Source organism: Nannobrachium achirus (genome assembly GCF_963921795.1).
Source record: "Nannobrachium achirus genome assembly, chromosome: 1".
Classification (NCBI taxonomy): domain Eukaryota; kingdom Metazoa; phylum Chordata; class Actinopteri; order Myctophiformes; family Myctophidae; genus Nannobrachium; species Nannobrachium achirus.
In genome coordinates, this window is record NC_137810.1 from 42,592,114 (window position 1) to 42,610,565 (window position 18,452).

At 42.1% G+C, this 18,452-nt stretch overlaps 1 protein-coding gene across 1 annotated transcript in view; it reads right to left on the bottom strand.

Moving 5' to 3' along the window:
* Positions 1-275: 275 nt before the first annotated feature.
* alpi.1 (alkaline phosphatase, intestinal, tandem duplicate 1) overlaps positions 276-18,452 on the bottom strand; it is a gene marked incomplete at both ends in the record, with an annotated part of 31,040 nt that continues 12,863 nt past the window's right edge. The window contains 7 exons of the mRNA XM_080729325.1: positions 276-562; positions 6,313-6,429; positions 9,125-9,309; positions 9,647-9,785; positions 10,752-10,827; positions 12,215-12,349; positions 14,741-14,913. Of these exons, the coding sequence (XP_080585451.1) occupies positions 276-562; positions 6,313-6,429; positions 9,125-9,309; positions 9,647-9,785; positions 10,752-10,827; positions 12,215-12,349; positions 14,741-14,913 (1,112 nt within the window). The remainder of the gene's footprint in view (positions 563-6,312; positions 6,430-9,124; positions 9,310-9,646; positions 9,786-10,751; positions 10,828-12,214; positions 12,350-14,740; positions 14,914-18,452) is intronic.

Sequence of the window (18,452 nt, forward strand, 5' to 3'; positions counted from 1 at the left end):
CTCAAATCAAGTGGAGGGTTTGCGTTTGTTTTCGACATGCTGTGTGTGTGTGTGTGTGTGTGTGCGTGTGTGTGTGTGTGTGTGTGTGTGTGTGTGTGAGCGCGCTCACGCGTGTGCCTGACTGTCCGTTTTTTCCTCGCGTATGTGTGTGTGAGACCACATACAGTACATGTCCATCTTGTGCATGCACGTGTTTTGGCGTGCGTACTAGTCTACACAGTGTGTGTGTGTGTGTGTGTGTGTGTGTGTGTGTGTGTGTGTGTGTGTGTGTGTGGTCATCTGAATAGCGGCAGCCAGAGCAGGCCGGTCAGGCTCAGCATTAGCAGTCCAGGGTGCACGGCGTGTGTCCGGTGAGCGCTGCTGGAGGTGTCCGGGTGCGGGGGACAGTCCCTGTAGGGCTCCAGGCAGGCTGCGTAGGCCATGACGTGAGCCACGTAGTGCTGCTCCTTCACGCCGTGGAAGAGGTGGGCCATGGGGCCCCGCGCGTAGATGGCCACGTCCTCCCCGCCGTGGGTCTCCGCGTCCAGGGGCACGGCGGCCTGCTGCATGTACTCCTCGTCGTCTGCAGTGGTGGAAAAAGGACTTTATAGTATGATACAGTAGGTCACGTGGTCTCTCTGAAAACGGTCTGAAATAGTCCGAAACTCATGTCACAGTGTAATCTGCCCCTCGCCCCCCAACAACAGCTGACCAGTACAGTAAGTAGTCTTAAGTACAGTCAATGAATTTGATTCTCACAATGACATCATAAACATATTAACTAATATTTTAAGATTACTTTTTAAAGTGACAGTACCCTTTTAGATGACAGTCCTACTTTAAGTAAAAGTATCAATGCTGCAATATAAAAATACTCTGTTACAAGTCTGGAATTCAAAATGTACTTTTTGAAAGTACAGTTGTACTGTCTGTAATGGCCTCAAAATGTACTTTTAAGTACCAATGTCCCATTTCAAGTTTTGCCTAATGTATACAAATCCTTTGAAAATAGCAGATCTTATGGGGGTGAAGTCGTTAATGTATGTTTTGTTATAATAATCTAAATCTACAAAGTAACTAGTAACTAGAGTTTTCAGATAATCGCAATGGAGTAAAAGTACAATATTTGCCTGAGATATAGTGGAGTAGAAGTAAAAGTATTGGAAACTGGAAGTATTCAAGTAAAGTACAAATACCTCAATAATGTACTTAAAGGGGCACTCCACCACTTTTCAACCTATCTTCATATAATAGGTCCTCACTAATGTTCATGATAAAATATCACAATTTTTTTCTACTCAGTTTGGGTCTCATAGGAGAGCTGTGGGTGGGTCAAATCCTTCCTACCGGTGACATCATCAATGGGAAATGCAAGCTAATAGAAACTGCAGGCTTTTTATTCCTGAAAAAAGTTGCAATGTTAAAGTGGAAGCCATTGTTCTCGTGATAATAAAAATCATTTTTTTGTTTTCAAAAATATATATATATATTTATTTTTTTGTCAAACGATGATGTCACCGGTAGGAAGGATTTGACAGCTCTCCTATGAGACCCAGACTGAATAGAAAAAAATTGTGCGATTTTATTATGAACATTAGTGAGGACCTATTATATGAAGACAGGTTGAAAAGTGGTGAACTACTCCTTTAAGTACAGTACCCAAGTAAATCTGAGATCACAGGACAACCAGAACAGAAAGGTTGCGGGAATTCATCACATTTTACAGCAAAAAACCAGAGCGCTTGCTGTCGGGCGGAAACCTCTCATCTCTTTATTTTAGCTTGTTGTGTTTTGTCCGTAAATTAATGCCCTACTTGATCATACTACAGCGCCACACAAGCATCAAAAGTAGCAGATCTACAAGCTGGATACGCGGCCTGAGCTTGTATATCTGCTACTTTTGCTATTTTTGAATTTGAATGGACATATGAGTTTTCCACCCGACAGAGATGCTATTTTTCATTTTGACTGTTTCCCCCACTGGCTGTAGCGAGGCGAGAAACAAGTGAAAACACAATGATAAATCCATGTTAAAGAAATGCTCCACTGGCACATTTGGGATGTTTGGTCAATTATGTGACATTACTTTACCGGCTGAGAAAACACTATTTTTCTGTCCTTTTCTGAACATGGGGCTTTGCTGTCTAATCCCACAGAATTCACTGCAAAGAAATAGCTCCCAGGCAGTTCTGGGTGCCATTGCCACTAATGGCCCCTAATAGAGAAAGGCTTATTTTTTACGGTATGTTACTGCGTTACAACTGTGGATAATTTGTGTTACTTTGATTGCCTGAAAGACCCACATATTGATAATTACTCTTAACGATGAATGTTGAAGAACAGCGGAGTATTACTTTAAGGGCTATGAACAGAAGATTGATCAGCCATGGCCTCCAGCTCTCAAATCAGTAAATGATTGTTTCTCATCATCTGACAGCTAAACTAATCACCAATAATGATGCCCATATTTTTTTGTTTCCTCCAGTCTTATATTTTAAGCATATCGTCTCTGTCGGCTGGAAACCTCATACTTTTCAGGATTCAAATTTTAAAATGGCAAAAGCAGATCTACAAGCTCCAAACACATCGCTTTGTGCCACGTTTCAAGCTTGCAGATCTGCTACTTTTGCAACGCTGTAGTATGATCAAGTAAAGTGTTGATTTACAAGGAAGAAGAAGAAGGGGGAAAAAAGTTACAATATGGAGATAAGAGGTTTCTGCCCAACAACAGCGTTATAGAAAATGTCTACATTCTTACTTATTAGCTGGTACAATGGAGCGGGGACGGTACAGTATACAGAGAGAGAACAACACAGTCCCATCTGGATTCAGATCCCTGACATGCATTGAGCATGCAGCTCTGGCAGGGTTCAAGGCTATAATCCACCCAGATATACAGTATGTGGGTCTACAGAGAGAGGATCCTTAACCGCTGCTCCATTGGGCATTAACCGAGGAGCGTTTTTAACCAAAACTTGGATTCGGTTTCTTATTTCTAAGACCAAAGCCTACAATGGAAATCAGCCTCTCGTATAACCAAGAGTTTGCCTCAACAATCTGTTCTGACGTGCCAATTGGATGCAGTTTCCCGCTTCTGGGACAATTCTCTTGCTTTCATTACGTTAGTGTGAGGTTAGTGTTTCTCAGAAAAAGGGTAGAAAAGTTTGATTTTTTAAGTGTTAATCCAGCCTGGAGTGGAAGTTTTATCTGCATCTGTATTTTCAGATACATAAAAATCGACTGTATGAAATGAATGGTGTGGAACAGTAACGGTGTAAAAGGGGGTGATCGATGTTCCACGTTTCCACAAAAGGAAAACAAAAGAGTTAGTCGGGCAAAGCATGTACAAACAAAAGACACATGAATAGAACAGGAACAAGTCAGCGTGAACCTCAACACCACACTCATCATGTTTTATCAACGCTTTTCCGAAGACTTGACGCAGGACGCAGAGATGGGAAGTAACGAAGTACAAATACTTCGTTACTGTAACGAAGTACATTTTTCAGTACTTTGTACTTTACTGAGTATTTATTTTTCTGGGTACTTTTTACTTTTATCCGTTACATTTTAACACAAGTATCTGTACTTTTACTCCGTTACATTTTCAAAACAGGCTCGCTACTTTGGTTTTAAATGAATGTTGCGCCGCTGCACGGCAGATGAAACGAAACAATAAAATACTAGAGTAGAAATACCAGTAGCATTGTCGTAAGCGGATCCATGCTGGAGTTCAGGGAACTCCAGCATGTTATGCTATGTTCAGTCGTAAGACGGTGGTGCGCATCGAAAATAGCAGATCTATAAGCTCACAGAGCGGCTAACCGCGACGCATTGTGATTTTGTAAGTCTGCTGACACCATTTCCGCATGTAACGTCTCACAGCCAATCAATGACTCCTATTTCACGCATCCCTCTCTGTGATTGGATGGGATACTGTCCGGCTGTTGTTTTTATTCAACGTGAAGAAAGTTGGGTGAAAACAGTGGTTATTTATTACGTTTCTGTTGGGAAATAAAAGCCAATAATCTGATTTAGGAACGCTGTATCTGCCTTTGATTACAATGGCAGCACTGATACGTTTAACACCAACAAATAGGTTCAGTGGCGATTATGGAATATTTACAACATCTGAAGGAAAACTGCACACAACACAAGGCAGAAGGAGATATGCATGATGAAGGCTTACACACGCTATTTCTACAAAACGGTAAGCTAAAGGCAGTCCTTATAAAGTGGCTTGTTTAAGCCATTGGTTCTCAAAGTGGGGTCCGGGGACCTACAGGCGTCCTTGAGGGAGTTCCAACCCAGGGGGTCCCCAGACCCCAGCTAAATGCTAGTTTGGAAACAAATGGACAATGGGTCTGTAACTCTCACAGTGTACACTCCCAGAGTTAAATTAACATTGATTTTACCCAATAAATGGGGGTCCGTAGCCTAATGCATGTCAAACTGGGGGTCCTTGGAATTAAAATGGTTGAGCAGTGATGCTTGGTGGTCCATGGGCTAAGTAATAATTGTCATTTTGGGGGTCCTTGACATGAAAAAGGGGTGTAACTTGGTGGGCGCTGGTGCTTCTCACTTGTTTAGCCTCGGATCAAGGCAGTCTTGTATCGAGGCTGGATATGGATTGTTATGAGTAAAACATGATTTAATTTAATTTTTGATGGGAGAACGGATGCTGGTCGTTCTCAGCAATACATCTATTTCTTACAGTACAGTATATGTACATTATACATTTGGCCATTGCTTAAAAAGTACCAGTCATTTGGATATAAAGCTATTAGTTTTTCTTTATTTGTTTGTAGGAATACCTTTGCCTTCTGTGTACTGTGCCTGTCTATGAATAGGATGGGGAAGCAGGTGTAAGCTACTGTATTTTAACATCATATGGTGGTACTTGGAGAGACAAATATTTTCTGAGTGGTACTGGTAAAAAAATAAGGTTGAGAAACTGATCTAACCTATTCTATTTTCTGAACATGCAGTAATTTGTGTGAATTACAGTATGTGTACAAGTGGACTATTGTGTTATACAGTATGTGATTCTTTAAAATTAGATATTTTATGATAAAACTGTTAACAGTCATCATAAATCGACTAACTGAAAGTAACTAGTAGTTACTTTTAAAATTGCAGTAATCGGATTGCGTTACTGACTACAATTTTTTGGAATTGTGGGATATGTATAGGCCTATATATTTTTTATATAAGTGGTACTCAGTCTAAAAAGGTAGAAAACCTTTGCTGTATTTAGATTTCACATCATAGTTAGGAAACCAATCCTGGGCCAGTAGTGTGTTTGGTGGGGATCTTTTAAGTTTAATATCCTTCAAATTCTATTGGCTTTGCACAGAAACATACGGTAAAAATACTTTTACTTTTACTTTAAAAGTACTTTTCAAAGCCTGTACTTTTTACTTTTTACTTGAGTAATTATCTGAATGGAGTACTTTTACTTTTACCAAAGTCGTTTTTTTCACAAGTACTTTTACTTCTACTTAAGTACAGAATGCGAGTACTTTTCCCATCTCTGCGCAGGAGTGAGTCATCCATAGACCGCATACGGTCCACGTTGCCTATACAGACATCACCACAGACTAGACTCAGGCACGTTACTTAGCGGCACAGCTGAAAGACATTACCCTCCTCTGTTGCCGGGTATTTAGACAAAGCCAGAGGAATAAGTGTTTGTGTGCAAACGTGGTCTTTTATCTCGCTGTGTATCTCGCCGTTCTGTTGTGCTGTCGTGCCCTGATGAAAAACAAATGTTGCACCTTTGATCTGAAACCCGTCGTGCGGTGGAACTGAGGTTACACCCGAAGTCGAACTGGATACATCAAACTGATATCTTCCAACTTCTATTGTGCTCTCTTTTGTATGATTATCTTTTCGCCGACATTTAAAGTCATAGAGGATACAGTACTTCTTGTGTGGCAGTTAGTTTGGATGTATGTGTGGCAAGGACATAAAATGAGTCAGCGCCTGACACTATTGTGCCAATACCAATACTATTACAGTCCTATATTACTATGAGTACTACTAAAGAATTACATCTGTTACAACTAATAATACTTACAGTAAGCTATTGTTATTGTTACTGCACCAGGCCAGGATAGAGCCAGGGCACATTAAGAGATTGATCCATCCATCCATCCATCCATCCATCCATCCATCCTTCCTTCCTTCCTTCCTTCCTTCCTTCCTTCCTTCCTTCCTTCCTTCCTTCCTTCCTTCCTTCCTTCCTTCCTTCCTTCCTTCCTTCCTGATTGAGAGCTGATTGTGATTCATTTCATTCTTTCTTTTCCTTCCTTCCTCCTCTCGCATACTCACAGTAATCCACCATTGTAATGTTCCCTCTGGTTCCATTGACGTGCACATATCCTGGTCCGTTGGCATACAGGATGCTGGTGAATGGCAATTTGTCATCTGCTCTCTTTGGCGACAGACCTGGATGACAAATAAATGGCGGTTAAACAATAAACACATGGAGCGACAACAAAAGCGACCATAAAATTGCACAGAAGAAACGAAAGGAAAGCAACGCAACAATAACAGAACATGACGGAATGTAAATCTGTCCCTTTCAACTCGGTCTGTGCAGATTATTTAGCTGACCTAGTAAACATAAACAGACCAACCCCAAACTAAAGCAAACCAAACCATTATAATATAGTGCTAAGTGCTCACATGCCCCTTGGCTGACTGCTAAATACTTGCATTTTTTTTTTTTTTTTTTTTACATAATTATTTACATAAGTCTTCAGTGGTTCTTCTCCTCCTTGGTAAACCAAGGAGGATTAAAGGGTAAGAGATATTTGTTCAAATAAGTATTACATAAACTACCTAATCAGAATGTGTACCACAGCAAGTGCGTGTATGTATGTCCATCTGTAACTCCACGTTCAGGAGTTGTTCAATTGTCTAAAAAACATAATACAAAAATCAATAACGAATCTGCCTTGCTGACCATCTACTTTTCCACCTTCAGATGTGTCTCTACTTCTCATAATCACAAAATGTTTAAAAATGTTCCCCAAATATTGGCCTATAGGCGGCGCAGGGCCAGACTGGGGCACCACACAGTATAGGCACTGCAGGGCCAGACAGGCGTTGCAGGGCCGGACTGGGCCCCCACACAGTAAGCGTTGCAGGGCCGGATTGGGCCACCACACAGTAGGCATGGCAGGGCCGGACTGGGCCCCCACACAGTAGGCAGTGCATGGGCCGGACTGGGGCACCACACAGTAGGCATTGTAGGGCCGGACTGGGCCCCCACACAGTAGGCAGTGCAGGGCCGGACTGGGGCACCACACAGTAGGCATTGTAGGGCCGAACTGGGCCCCCACACAGTAGGCGGTGCAGGGCCGGACTGGGGCACCACACAATAGGCGTTGCAGGGCCGGACTGGGCCCCCACACAGTAGGTGGTGCAGGGCCGGACTGGGCCCCCACACAGTAGGCGGTGCAGGGCAGGTGCCACTAGGGACATGTGGGCACTTGGAGAGGTGACCACCTGGACAACACAACACTAGGGACATGTGGGCACTTGGAGAGGTGGGTACTTGGACAACTGGGCACTTGGGACATGTGGGCACTTGGAGAGGTGGGCACCTGGAATACTGGGCACTAGGGACATGTGGGCACTTGGAGAGGTGGGCATCTGGACAACTGGGTACTAGGGACATGAGGGCAAGTGTGCAAGGACTGACATACTGATACAGATCTCCATATATGGCCGTATCAGTTGGATCAATGCTGCAACGTAGCTGTGAGCGCCTGCAAAGCAGGTGCGATCTCTAGATGTGAGCAGCCCGAAGGGCCGTGAACTTCTAGTCACTGTGATAGTGATATAGTGTGATAGTAGACATTGATATTGTATATAGAGTGTTCAGTAACAGGGGTTTCCCAGTCTCACCAACTCTTTAGCAAACAGAAAACACATTATCAGGTTGGGATACAAATTACTTCCAATCAGGAGAGAGAATTCACACAGGATACAGGATGAAGTGATTACACAAATAAACTAGTAAGACACCTCAGGGTGACATGCGGTCGCGCCAATTCTTGACTATCTGGCCAACCACAGTGTTTCTCTGACGATTCTAGTTGTTATCATTCTGGGGGGAGTTTGTTCATGTTTTTGTGAGGGTATCAACCCTAGGAGACACGGGGTGAACATGCAAACTCCACACAGAAAGGCCCTATCGCCAACCCCACCGAGGGTGTGAGCGATGGGGCCTAAACATGGAAATGTGGAGAACACTATATATGGAGATAGTCCAGTCCATCATGTCATAATGGGACTACCGTCATAGACAGTAGCCATTGTTAGGCCGGAGTCAATGGCTGTGTCTATGACGGTAGTTCCATATGACATATTGGACTAGACTATCTCCATGTATAGTGTTATCCACATCTCCATGTTAGGACTCATATATGGGCATAAAAAGTATGTCATGTGACATCACTTCCTGTACAGACAGTCAGCCATTGACTCCGGATTAACAATGGCTACTGTCTATGACGGTAGTCCCATATGACATATTGGACTAGACTATCTCCATATATAGTGTTATCCACATCTCCATGTTTAGACAGCCAATTACTCCGGCCTAACAATGGCTACTTTCTATGACGGTAGTCCCATATGACATGATGGACTGGACTATCTCCATATATAGTGTTATCCACATTTCGTGTAGCCGCCCTGTACAGGAAGTGATGTCACAACTCGCTGACATCACACTGACATCACAGAGGATACGGAAGGACGGTCACGAGGATACGGAAGGAAGGAAGGAAGGAAGGAAGGACACTCAAGCGACACGATTCTTCAGAGTATATGCGACCTTCGGTCACAATAAATGAACCAACATATTACATCTGTAACTCTATACAATTGAAGCTGATAATTCCCCCCACTGCTTGTCCTTTTCTTTTTTCTGTATTTGTTTATTTATGGGACTAAAGAGCTGGAAAGACTGGCAGGCTGTTACGGGAAAAAACACTCTACAGTATAGCAACGATTACTATCACAATATAGCCTATAGCTTAACCTTTCAACATAACACAATAAGTATAATTTACCCTGTCACAAAAGTACAATGTTCACTGGAGTCTCTCTGAAATACTCTTGGACGTACCGAAGATGGGATTTCCTCGGGGGGTGTTCCCGCCGAACGTAAAGACGTGGGAGTGGTCGGCGGTAACCACGGTGAGTGTGTCGGTTTCTTTGGTGAGCTGGGCAGCGCGCTGCACCGCCCGGTCAAACATCACGGTCTCTGACAGCGCCAGCTTGGCAATGCCGTCGTGATGCCCGTGGTCGATTCTCCCTCGTAATGGAGAAGGAAAGGACAGTACATTAGATAAACATGTGCCTGACAACAGTGTAATGGTTAAAACTATGAAATAAAAAGTAAAAATACAAGTAACGATCAATTTCGATGTTACAGTGTACATACACAGTGCAGTCTGTGGCTACACGTAAAAAAGGGCACTTTTTAAATAGCATAGTTAGTCCATGAACATCTTGACCCATAATGCAATAAACAAGGGTTGTGGCCTTCCCATTTCCCTTTTAGAAAAATAAAAAATATATTTTTAAATGGCCACATTGAATTGAACAGCAGAATTATTGTAGCGTGGTGGTGGTGGTGGTGATATACTCATCTTCAACAAACAGGAAGAATCCTTTGGGGTTCTTGCTGAGGATGTGAATGGCCTTCTCTGTCATCTCCACGATGGACGGGTCGCGCGTGCCATTCCGGAAAACCTCAAACCTCATGTCCTTTGGCTCGAACAGGCCTGGAGGAGAGACAAGAAGAAAGACAAGACGGAGTCAGGCTCAGGGTAAAGCCACAACGGAAAGGAAAGACCTTAACATTTTGCCAATAGCTTCTGACTTAACAAGCTTATGTTTCTTCTTCTCAGAGTACCGGTAAATATAATAAAAATATTCAAAATAGCTGTGTACAGTACACAGGAAAGTGTCAGTCATCACTTTTATCAGTTTAAAATATGTAATTATTGTCTGGCGATACTCGCTGAAAGGGTCTTGCAATGAAGTACAGAATGAATGAGCCTTTTAGGATTGCAGTGAGTAATATTAACAGCAATATTCAACAACCCAAATAGCTTCAGCTGCGGTTAATACACATTGTGACATGATGTGGAACTCATATCCTGGAAGAATCAATAATGCCAGATAAAAACGAGTGAATTTACTGTATAGTTTCACATCTTTCCTGTACAGAGACTGTAAGTCACTGATAAGGTACTTTCAAAACCTCTGCTAGTATCTCTCATAGTGATAAGATAAGTACGCAAAGACGCTATATGTGTATGTCTTTGTGTGTAGATCATTCTTGGGCAGTTACTTAGGTAACATGTCATTAGGTCGAACACCCTTTGGATCGACCACCAAACTCTAACCCAAACCCTAATCCTAACCTCAGTAAAACTATGCATAACCCTAAACCTAACCTCAGTAACCGTGACGCGCCTGATTATCTAACTTGCCGACGTTCGCGGGTGATTATCTAACCTGCCAACGCTGTTCGACCCAACGGGAGTTCGACCTATGGGGCAGTCCCCGTTACGTATTACTAAGTAATAAATTACCGTAATATCATCACTTTCTCTAATAATGAGTAGTGTAAGGCATTCCAAATGCCAAAACATTAATTGTATCGCAGAGCTCTATAGCAAAAGAAATGTATTGGTGTATAATGGGTGAAATGTTGCGTTAATTCTTCAGTATACAGTACCAACCCATGAGTCTGTCAGTGTTCTTCGCATTGATCTCATCAAACTGCTTCTTGTGCCAAACGTAGTGGGACCTTTTTTTCTGAAACACAAAGCAGAAGACAAAAACAATGTAGTGGGACTGATCTGAGATTCAAAGCAAGAGACAGACAAACATTCAACAATTATCAATACAATTGCACAGATGCTTTCAGGTCTAAATCAGAAGATCTGGTTTATTTGTCACTATAGCCTCTTTAAATCAAGGTTTATTTGTGACTAGCTTACTTGAGTCAAGAAGGTTTACAGTATTTGTTACTGGCCTACTTGAATCAAAAAGGTTTACAGAGGGGCACGGTGGCAGAGCCCTCTGGGTTCAATTCCCATTGGGGACTCTGTGGGCGCTGGGGGGCGTGTTATCTCCTCCGTGTTGGGGGCACACACACACACACACACACACACACACACACACCCACACACACAGGTGCTGCATGCGTGCGCGTGTGAAGGGGAGGGCAGGTGATGGAGGGGTGGAGGCACACAATTCAATTCAATTCAAAGGGCTTCATTGGCATGAGAAAACATGTGTTTACATTGCCAAAGCAGAAGTGTACACAGTACAATACAATCAATCAATATAATACAATCAACACACACACACACACACACACACACACACACACACACACACACACACACACACACACACACACACACACACACACACACACACACACACACACACACACACACACACTGGGTACTGGTACTGGGTTACAAAAATCGTGGGATACATTTTTTTTTGTCAATCAAGAAGGTTTATTGTTGCGAGCCTACTTGACAGTGGGTCAAGGTCCACAGTCACACTACCCACTGCTCCTAATAGTTAGGATAGGTTAAACCTTGACTGGAGTCCCTCAAGGATCTATAATTGAGCTCCTAATTTTTCCCCCTCTACATTTCTTTTGGTGCATTGTGACACTGTGGGATTGACGTGTTTTACATTTTGGACAAATGTCTGTGGCTTCATGTGGTTAATTACAGGGGACACATTTCCTTAAACAGCTTAGTTTTCTACAGACATTACTGTGTGTGTGTGTGTGTGTGTGTGTGTGTGTGTGTGTGTGTGTGTGTGTGTGTGTGTGCGTGCGTGCGTGTGTGCGTGTGTGCGTGCGTGCGTGCGTGCGTGCGTGTGTGTGGGCATTCAGGGAGGCTGAACCATGCTCTGTAATCTGCTCTGTGTGATTAGTCAGCTTAGAGCAGAGAGCAGTGTGTGATATCCAGATAATGCTGTAAAGAAGTGGTTCTCAACCAAACCTAACTCTATCAATTTGGCTGGGGACCCCGTGGAACCCCTCAAGGACCCCTAGGGGTTAACGGATGACACTTTTAGAAGCACTGCTGTAAAGAGTGCTGCGTTGTGCCCCCCCCTTATAGCTGCACAGAAACCTGTCTATATATAACATAATAATAATGAATGTGCTTCTTACCGGTTTTGCCCTCATCCACACGTCAATCAGGTTCTTTTTGTCCTTGCGATCCCCCTTGCGGGAGTTAGAGGTGGGGTACTCGGGGTCCGGGGTGCCCTTGGGGGTCATATACATCCGGCCTCCTCCCAGAATGACCTTTTAGGGAGACCCCAAAACTTGAATTAGCAGGTACACCATAATGTGTCTTTGATGTGCGGAAATATTATACAATGTATAGCTAACTATAGCACATCGGTTCCCAACCTGGGAATCGCTGGTATAGGAGGGTGTCGCTCTCCATGCCGACATGTCGCCACTCCGAAATTGACTTCTAATTGTCAGAGTGGCGACACTTCCATAGGGGTTAAGTTTAGGGTAAGGGTTAGAGATAGGGTTAGTATCAAAATGGAGACATGTCGGAAAGGAGACATGTCGGAGTGGCGGGGTGTAACCGGTATAGGACGACAGAAAACCCATAATGTTTTCCCCATAGTTACCGGTCACCTTCAACTCTAACCAATTGGTGCCTTGTGGCACATAAAGCCTTCCAATAGAGATTTAGAGAATATTTATCCACAAGTTTCCAGTGTCCCATCGTGCATTGCGCAGAAGGTGGGCTGCAGTTCTGGTGTCGCAGCCGTGCCAAGCCGAGTGTGATCTACAAGCTCGGACAACGGTTGCATCTGCGACGCGACGTGAGCCTGTATGTCAGCTGTTCTACGGATGTGTCCATCTCATAATTCTACAGCAAATTCCCTTGGAAACAGGTGGATAGAAATTATTTTAAGCCTAGAATCAAGTCATCCAGGCTCCTGGTGAATTATAATATTTGATTCTGTGTCAAAAAATATTTGAAAACTGCATTCATCAGGTGCCTGGGTGGCTTGGTTCCAAGCTTAAATTGATATAAATATATTATAAAAATTATCAAATTAATGGGTTTTCTATCTGTGGCACCACAAAATGGCACCCACTGCTATGCCCTATAGCACACATCCTTGAGGAATAATGCAAGGACAATGCAAACAACCTATGGGATATGTGCTACAAACATCTTTCAAGTTGTTAAGAGGACAACTTCTCAAAGCATTCAGTGTGTCCAGAAGTTGCTTCACTGCATGTAAAAATAGAGAGCTAGCTGTGGATTTGGCTCTTAGCTTTGGTGAGGTTGGTGTCAAGCTTGACCAATAAGACAGCTGCGTTCCCTTTAAGGGCCACAAAATGTAACCTCAGCAATGTTCCATAACGTTGCAGGTGAGTCACATGTTTGACTGGCAAAGGAGCAGCATGGTTTCTCGCTTGCCAATAAACAAAATATGTATTTACAGGAAAGTATTAACAGCTCTAATGCATCACCAGGACAACAGTAGCTTATCTGTGTGCTTCTCCAAATAAAAGGGTGTGGATAGATAGATATGGCCGTCACGGGCACTAAAGTATTAATAAAACTTGCACAATGTCAGCTGAATATTGCCGATACACCACCAGCTCATAATTCTTGGGAATCCCAGTGCTGACGGGTGTGTTTCGCCACACTGCACGGGGTTGTCACCGACTGAGTGTGCCTGTTTACTGTGCTACCCTCACACTAGAGCAGTGCTTTTTAAAGTCAAGGACACCCAAATTGAATCATGTATTTGGCAGCAGACCACCCCCATCTGAAAAGAGTTTGTGATAAGGACCCCAGAAGAGAATATTTGTATTAACACAACTCGTGCCTCTTAATCTGAAGGTTGCTTGTTGCCTTGGTGCCGCGCCGTTTCCTCCGTCGGCCGCCGCTATTATTTTGAAGGGCTGGAAGGGGGTTGTTTTTGTTTTTTTGGATTATCACTTGACGGCAACGATTACGTCATCTAGTCACATGACAGTGTGAGCCGAGAAGAGAAACATGGCTGCGCCCTACCGTGTGTATTGTTTACATCAGATCTGGTGCAAAATGGCTCAAAATGGCTCTTTTGGATTAAATGAAGTCTCTTTATGGGCATCTCCATTGACTTAACATGGAGGAGCTTTACTTCGCGTGCACGCCCAACGTGCGTTTTAAACAAATCGCGGACATTACCGATGCGGCCGCGACCGGAGCTACATTATGTAAGTATTAATACATTTACTGTAAATACAGTAAGATTGACGGTGAGCGCTGTCAACGGCGTCATGTAGTCACCGATTTGAATGACGGTGAGGATCGTCTACAGCAGCAGAACAGTTAATAATTATTATGTTTCAACAATTAACAATTTGACATGGTTCAAAAACTATTCACAAGCAATTTTTAAGCTTTTCATAAATAAGTAAATAAAAAAATCTAAGTTCATTAAATTAGGGGGATGTTTTTTAAAGAAATTAAGAAAAATAGAAATAAAATAAATGCAATTATTTTTAAGAAATAAAATTGCTAATCTACAAGCTCTACAAACGTGTCGCATCGTGACATGTTGAGAGCTTGTAGATCGGCTATTGTCATTATAGTTTGGGTCCCGGGGAAACACAGAATTGCTCCTTTGGGTCTTGAGCTAAAACGTTTGGGAACCATTGGTCTACACGTACATCGATGTCGACATTAGTGACCATCTGGGTGGCGATGTCCACACAGCCCTGCTGGCGGGCGCTGGCGGGCAGGTCTGCGTCACTGTACCAGCTTCTGCTGACAGAGTGGGCATAGGCCGCAGCCGGGGAGGCGTGCTGGACACGGGTGGTGGTCACGATGCCCACAGATTTACCTGAAAAGTTTGCATATGCACACACACACACACACACACACACACACACACACACACACACACACACACACACACACACACACACACACACACACACACACACACACACACACACACAAACACACACACACACACACACGGAAAGCACTTTGAGCACTATCTAATTAGAGCTTGCCAATGTTGACATGTTATTGCCATGAATTTTAAGGATACCCTGTAGAAGCCCTAGTGTCGAAACGTGGGTGTCTTAAATGAATAGAAGAAAGTTTATTGCATCGTGGCTATGAGCTGTGCGACCTCCTTTCTTTGAAACAGTTGGATATATCTCCCTTGGTCAGCATCTCCTCATTATTGCTTTAAGCTCCTGTTCCATTGTTTGTCTGATATTGCCATGAACTTTACCTCCTAACTGCCGATCATTAAATTATGATGTAATTTCTTGGCAGTTCACAACCAAGTTTATTGTCTTATTATTCCCACTCCAGTAAGTTAAACAGGTGAATGAGATAGAAGCAGTCCACAACAAGATGGCAATCAAATCTTTATTGCCGTTGCCAGACTTCTGCCATAAAATGTTTTTGATTGATGTTAAGAGATGTGAGTGTCCAAAATGTTCTTCAAGAGATATGAAGGGCAGCCACACACACTGGTAGCCAAAGTGCCAATATTGTATTATGGACACAGAGGAACAGTGATGGAAGAAGTACTCACATTTTTTACTTAGGTAAAAGTATCAATACTGCAATGTAGAAATATTGTGTTACAAGTGAACCTTTACACAATTTACCCAAGAGTCAAAGGTCACTCTGTGCGCAATTAAGATGTGGCATTCTGCCCCTACACATTGAAACAGGAAGGTACAGGGGCCTAGCAGAGGAAGAAAGAATATGTGTATACTGTGATCTGGGTGAAGTAGAGAACGAAATACATTTTATTTTATTTTGTCCTTTGTATCATGATTTGAGAGTATGTTTATTTAAAAAAGTTCATAACCCTGACATTAATTTAATAGAGTACGAGAATGGTTCCTTAATTACATTTCTTTTTGATCATGTATTTGCTTTTGCAGAATTTCTATTTAAAGCGTGGGGCAGGAGGAGAAGGGTGACTTATAGTTGAATTTAAATGTTGACTTTTGTGTTAGGTGCAGGCCATATGGAGATGTAGTGTATCGCAGGGGTGGGTGCACCCCTCTCATCTCTGCAGGCGTTCGAGTGTTTGCGGGGATGGGAGGGGTGTACTCACTCCTGTAAGGCACTTCAGTAAGGTACTCACTTCTGTGAGACACTATTTGTATTAAGCTGTTGGTGGAATGCACACTGGAATGTTGTTTTGTTGGTTATATGTACAGTATATATTTGTTGTGTCTGATAATCCCATGTGGGATGGGTCAAATATTGTCCAGACACGAAAATAAAATATTCATTCATTCATTCATTCATTCATTCATTCATTCAGTACATTTTGAATATGGGACGTATTCAAAATGTCCTTGAGTAAAAGTGTCCCATTTCATAAGTTCAAAATAGCAAAAAAAAAGAAGGAAAAAAACAGATCTACAAGCTCACAATATGTTGCATCACAATGCATTGTGAGCTTGTAGATCGCCTATTTTCAAATGGCTGAAATATATATAGGGCAGAAGTGGTTAGTGTATGTTTTGTAATAATAATCCAAATCTACAAAGTATCTAGTAACTAACAATTTCAAATAATTGTAGTGGAGTAAAAGTATAATGTTTGCCTCTGAGATGTAGTGGAGTAGAAGTAAAAGTAGGCTACTGAAAATTAGAAATACTCCAGTAAAGTAAAAATAACTCAAAACTCTAAGTAAATACAGTACAGTAAATGTGCTTAGTTACTTAACAACACTGTCCACATAACCACCACTAGTTTCCTCTGCGTTCATAATAAAATAATGGCACTTTGGCTACTAGTGTGTTTACAGTATGTCTCTTGAAGACTATCATTTGGATTCTTCTACCACTACACTACAAGGACTGTGGTGTGCGTAGCATTCCTGGGTATTGTGAAGAGATGTGAGTGTGGCAACTGGGGACTATTTATCTACTGGATTAGTTTTTTGAGTGGTCAGTACTTCATTCCACACCAAAATGGTTTCAGCATGCAGTGTGTTCAGATTCTGGTTAAGATTAAGCACTGTTCATAGCGAGGTTTAGGGTTTGGTGTGGTAATAATTATACATTATAAAATGATTGGCTGAGCTGCCTAAGAAGTGAAGCAGTCATAAAATGCTCTATAAACACATAACCTTGGGCGCATATAACATCATATTACTAACCCAAACAAATTGTTTCAAAATGTCAGATTTTGATTTACAAAAACAGCTTCTGGTAACATTTAGTTGAGAAATGGACAGTTTTACTACTTTCCTGAACCGGATGGAACTTTTTAAGATTGATGTCTTTTTCCACCCAATATTGAACAAACACTACGCTCCTGCAAGGCTTCTACAGTACGTCCCATTTTTTTATGACAGAAGGAGTTGGTAAAGTACATCTGATCTGAAGTCCAGGAAGGAAGAGCAAGCCTGCTGCTAACCACACGTCTACTACACCACACCAGATGAGCCTCTCACCTGTCAATCATGCAGTGACAGCTCTGTCCTTCCTGCCAATCAAAACGCTTGTCTTCAATCTAGCTCATGACAAGTATGCCCTCATGTCAATCAGTGTGCATTTAAACCTAGCATTTTGAATAAATAATTTGTTGGAGGAGTGTTCTTTACTAATGACTATAGCCATACGTCCCACTATACTGATTGTTTTCCCAATTCTCAGATGATTCTTTCTATTCCTAAAATGATTTCTGTCCAGGGACAACTGAAATATAATGACCTTAAACCAAGACCTTAACACTATTGTTGTGTGCAAGATTGAAGCCCTATGCAATACACAACAGATAGTGCTTTAAAGTAACTAAGTACATTTACTTAAGTACTGTACTTTAGTAAAATCTTGAGGTATTTGTACTTGGAATATTTTTTACTTCTACTCAACTTCATTATATCTCAGAGGCAAATATTATACTTTTACTCGATTATTTGAAAACTTTACTAGTTACTTTGTAGATTTTTATTATTACAAAACATACATTAACCACTTCAGCCCTATACATTTCAGCCATTTGAAAATAGCCAATCTAGAAGCTCACAATGCGTTGTGATGCATTGTGTTTTGTGCTTTTCTAGAATATATATATTTTCAAATAATTATATTGCTTCTACTAAAAAGTTTGAATTTGTGTTTTTAATAGAAACGTGGTTAAAACATGGTGTTGGTGGTCAGCCCAGACTAAGTGCTCAAGGTGGGGGTGTAATAAGCATTTTAAATGCTCTCCCATAAGAGACACTCGAGTTTTAAGGTGTTTGTGAGTAGTTAAGTGCGTCCCTCATGTTCTGTGTGGTTAGCCTATACTGTACTGTACCCTACTAAACCTAACTCAACCTTTCTGTCTGCATGTTCTGCTTTTCTTTCCTCTATGGCAGGGGGTCTAGGACATCTAGTGGGTCCTCAGAGT